Source organism: Sphaeroforma arctica (assembly GCF_001186125.1).
Source record: "Sphaeroforma arctica JP610 unplaced genomic scaffold supercont1.202, whole genome shotgun sequence".
NCBI classification, from domain to species: Eukaryota; class Ichthyosporea; order Ichthyophonida; genus Sphaeroforma; species Sphaeroforma arctica.
Window position 1 is genome coordinate 46530 of NW_014040356.1, and position 4981 is coordinate 51510.

At 39.2% G+C, this 4981-nt stretch overlaps 1 protein-coding gene across 1 annotated transcript in view; it reads right to left on the reverse strand.

The window, feature by feature from the left end:
- SARC_03815 (hypothetical protein) overlaps nucleotides 1–2386 on the reverse strand; it is an 11141-nt gene extending 8755 nt beyond the window's left edge. Inside the window, exons 1-3 of the mRNA XM_014302378.1 lie at nucleotides 2047–2386; nucleotides 1493–1564; nucleotides 95–236 (exon numbers count right to left, since the gene is read on the reverse strand). Coding sequence (XP_014157853.1) covers nucleotides 95–236; nucleotides 1493–1564; nucleotides 2047–2092 — 260 coding nt within the window. The 5' untranslated portion in view covers nucleotides 2093–2386. The remainder of the gene's footprint in view (nucleotides 1–94; nucleotides 237–1492; nucleotides 1565–2046) is intronic.
- Between the last annotated feature and the right edge of the window lie 2595 nt (nucleotides 2387–4981).

The following is a 4981-nucleotide window of genomic DNA, read 5'->3' on the forward strand; positions in this document are numbered from 1 at the left end:
TGTGTGTGTGTGTGTGTGTGTGTGTGTGTGTGTGTGTATATATATATATATATATAGCAGAGGATAGGATTGTTGTACCCACATACACACATACTTATAGCAGATGGACAAGTCCTGCACTGGTTGGTAGCGCTGCCATGGACTATCGGGGCTGTGCAGTGCCACTGCGGCGGTGCGATGTGACAGCGGATACACTCGACTGCAACTGAGTAATAACGCCATATCTGCGTCTCCCTCTGCGACAATCAGAGGTGAGGTGGACATGTTATGTTGTGCATATCTCTCACCAGACATGTATTGACAGGTGTGTTACGTGCATTGGATGTGAGTGTACGGAACGGAGATTACACTCTAGGGCATGACACGTGTCGATTATACACTAATGAAGATAGGGCCACACTGTGACGACTCTGCATTCTTGCGAGCAGCCAACAGCTCTACCCCAACGTCCTTAATCTAAGCCAAGACCAGAGGTAACTACAAACATGCAAAGACCAGAAGCAGCTACATAATGCAAGGATCAGAGGAAACTACATACATGCAAAGATCAGCGGAACTACATACATGCAAAGATCAGCGGAACTACATACATGCAAAGACCAGACGTAACTACATACATGCAAAGACCAGAGTTAACTACATACATGCAAAGACCAGACGTAACTTCATACATGCAAAGTACTTGCAAAGACCAGACGTAACTACATACATGCAAAGACCAGCGGTAACTACATATATGCAAGGATCAGAGGAAACTACATACATGCAAATTTCAGAGGTAACTACATACATGCAAAGACCAGAGGTAACTACATACATGCAAAGACCAGAGGTAACTACATACATGCAAAGACCAGAGGTAACTACATACACGCAAAGATCAAAGGAAACTATATATATGTTAACTACATATATAGTAACTACACATATGAAAACTACATACATAACTACATGTATGCAACGATCCGACGTAACTACATATATGGTAACTGCATCTATACACAGACCAATTGTCACTACATACATGCAAAGATCAGATGTAACTACGACATGCAAAAATTAAACGTCGCTACGCAAATGCGAAGACCAGGTAGCTTCATATTTATGCCTAAACACGATATTTATTGACATTGAATACTGGTAAGTTTATTATTAATGGAATACATGAAATAAGGGTCACATGAATAAAAGGTGTCAATAACTAATAAGTAGTACAAATGAACCAGCTGATCTACATACTATATAACTGTAGAGAACTTGCTCCATATTTTGTGTACGTCTCTAAGATACGAATAGGAAATCACTATGTGAATGCGTGCTAGCTGTTTCAAGTTACAGATCAATACACACACGTGAGTGAGTCCAACACTATCTCCTCAATATAGTGCAGCACAACTGAAATACAGAAGAGCGCCTGAGTGAGATTGACCAGAGGACATTACAGTGTAGAACTGTGAATTAAAGTATGGCCCACTGGTGATAGAATACATACTGCTCAAGCCAGTGCGGCGTTGAATCTCCGGTCCGCTCAGCACGATAATATCCTCAGCATATCGCAACTGGACTGCTTATGTTCAATCAACATTGATAGTGAATGCACACAATAGTTAGGTATACACATCGGCATGCACGCGTCGTTGTGAGATTCCCAACAATAGAATGTGCAAGAAAATGGATCTGATATTGGGCCTGGAGTGCAACTACTTCCAACTGCTATCGTGCACAGCATATTCTTGGAGTGAGAAGGGTGTTCTTGGTTGTGTGGTGCAGTTCGTGGTAAGTACTTCCAATATATAGGCGGATGCGCTAACGTATGCAGACTATACAGACAACTCGGCACACTGTAATCGATATATTCAAAATAAGTCCTTATTATCGAAGTTATATCACTTGCACAAATATCGTGAATTTACAACAGCATCCGACGCAGATTCGTGTTACAGAATGGGGAGGATATACCCCACCCCCAACTTTGCTATTCAGTGCTTGCAATCTGTTCAACCTAACACGATATATCGGTACGTGTAATTGAAACACGCCACTTACCAGCACTGAGAGCCTTTGTGATATGGTTGGGTAGATCAACCTCCATGCTCGCAAATGAATCATCACATCATATGCATGTGTATTTTCAAGCAGATATCGGATCTTCGTAGGCTCATAGTGAAAATGCCAAAATACCAATCATAGACTCAACGGGCGTACATGTGTCACACTATAGTCTGAAGACACACTTTGATACATACAGACATATGTGACACTGATAGACGTCTATCACAAGTCCAGTGCATATATACATACATATCTGTCCCTGTTAGACCTCTTATCATAAGTCCAATACATATATACACTTGTAATACATATATTATATCACGAATAGACCTCGTATTTCAGTCCATCCGCGCACGACAGATACTTGAGTCTTGAGTCTTGACTCCTCACTCGTCTTGTGAGCCTTCGAGCTTGACATTCGAGAGTGGAAAACTGAAAAGCCAATGCCGCTCGTTCATGATGAGTCATGACTCATCCTTCCAAGACTCCAAGACTCGAGAGGGACCTCACCCGGCGAAATGGTAAATACTTAAGCCCTCTGGATATATAGCTGACTTAGTAAACGAGTATGTAGAACACGACTACTTGCATTTGCGCCGTGTTTCCGCCAGGCCGGTGTTGGTAACTGTCGGTAACAGGTAACCCTCACGCCTAAATTGTGTCTGAGGACCGATGAAAAGAGGTTATTATTCCTACAACAACAGTATAGCTTCAATCAAGAAAGCTAAGAGCAATTTTAAAAAACTACCATATAGGTCTCCCCGCCACCAGTCAATCATGAATTTCCACCGGTTGCACCCTTTCTATTCCACACGACATGCACCTCCATTCTTCTGATTTCGTTTCTAGAGGACACTTTAGAAAGAATAAGGTTTCAAGTAAAGTAACGACCCGGCGGGAAATAAACAAAAGTAAATAGCTGAATACAATATTCCCCCAAACGAACGGTTACCATTCAGCATATTTGCTTATTTTAATAATTAACCATATGGCGGTTATAGAAATGCGGTGTGATTGTATTTGCGTGCAGTCAGTGTTTATGCTGTATACTGTATCGGTGTTTATGTGTGCTATATATGTGCAAGTAAATCAACTCAGCTAATCACAAAGTACAAAATACAAACTACTTCTAGCGTGTCACGATCGAGATTTTTTAACAATCAACATTCAACATTCAACATCCGAAACCAATATTCAACGCACCGATGTCGACACATCAGGCTTCCAAGAAGTCTTCTAAAAGTTCTTCATCTAATATCTCATCAACCAAGAGTACTAAGCGCACTGCAACGAATACCTCTGCATACAAGGACTCTGTATCCAAGAACTATGCACGCCCAAAGAGTTTAGGTGGTAGACCTACGCACGATTCAATGTTATATGACAACAAGGCGAGTGGTGGCGAAATAATGTGTAACTGTTGTGAGTAGTTATGGTCAGCTGGGAAGCAAGCAAAACGGCGCGCGAGTCATCTTGCTGTGTACGAAGATGTAGATGAAGAGGTTCGCGCGCAGTGTATAGCCCAAGGGGTGAGTGCAGGGCCCGTAGAATCAGAGAAGGTCACATATGTGGGTAGAAAGACAGCGATGATCGTAATAGATGATGGCAAAACGTACGAGCTTAAATCAAGCGTACTACCTGATGTTGCGAAGTTTCCTTTGAAGACGGATAAGTATAAGAAGAAGTAAAAACAGCACACCTCATGCTCGGCAGTAAGTATGTAAACCGAAATAGACCTGGCTATTGCAAGATATTTCACACGAAATGCTCTCACTCTGAGCGGTTGATAGACACTCCAACTTTCAAGGGCTAGTCAATGCCATTAGGGCTGCACCAAAATCACATACATAACCACATAGACACACAAACTATTCAACGACCTAATGCCGACACTATATGAGATGGCGAAGTCGACTGTGAAATGATCATGAAGGCCGCTTTTCCGCTCTGTGGAAGTACAGTAGCGGCAGATGATGCTAAAGTTTTCAAGGAGGGTCTCATTAACGCAGTGGTCAAACCCGGTGATAGATCCACTTCATTGCCAACATGAATATATAATACTAAAGTGTATACACTGACAGGCCAAATCAAAACCAAAGAGTGGAATGCTTCAGTGATATCCACTATGATACAATCACTTCCGTACAATAGGAAGTATGTATTCCTATTTGTATCGAACACTACTGGTAGTATGTTACATTGTTGGCCAATGATTGAAGAAACTTTACCGTGGATATCGTGTTTGAATCTGGGGCTTGCAACTGTTTGCAAAATCAAGAGCGTAAAGAAGATCCTCGATTGATGCGACGCAATCACATATTTTTCTTGGAACAACGATTAATATATGTCGAAAATTAATGCATACACCATGAAGCGGTCGGGCAGACAGATACGACCGTTATAGACTAACTCTAAAACCCTAAAGCTGCTACATATCGGCTACCGACTTTTCAATCTGAAAGGAGGTATATGTGCTATTATATTTTTGAGAGAACGGAGAGACAAGAACGAGAAACTGGAGATTATCCGGAAGATTCAATAAGGGATTGTTGAAGAGTGGTGGGATATGTTGGAGAATACTTCAAACATTCTATTGCCGATATTGATGTTACTACGACTATACATATATTATATATACACATATTATATTTATATATATATATATTATATATATATATATATATATATATATATATATATATATATATATATATATATATATATATATATATATATATATATATATATATATATATATATATATATATATGTATGTGCGCGTGTGTGTATATATATATATATATATATATATATATATATATATATATATATATATATATATATATATATATATATATATATATATATATATATATATATATATATATATATATATATATATATATATATATATATATATATATATATA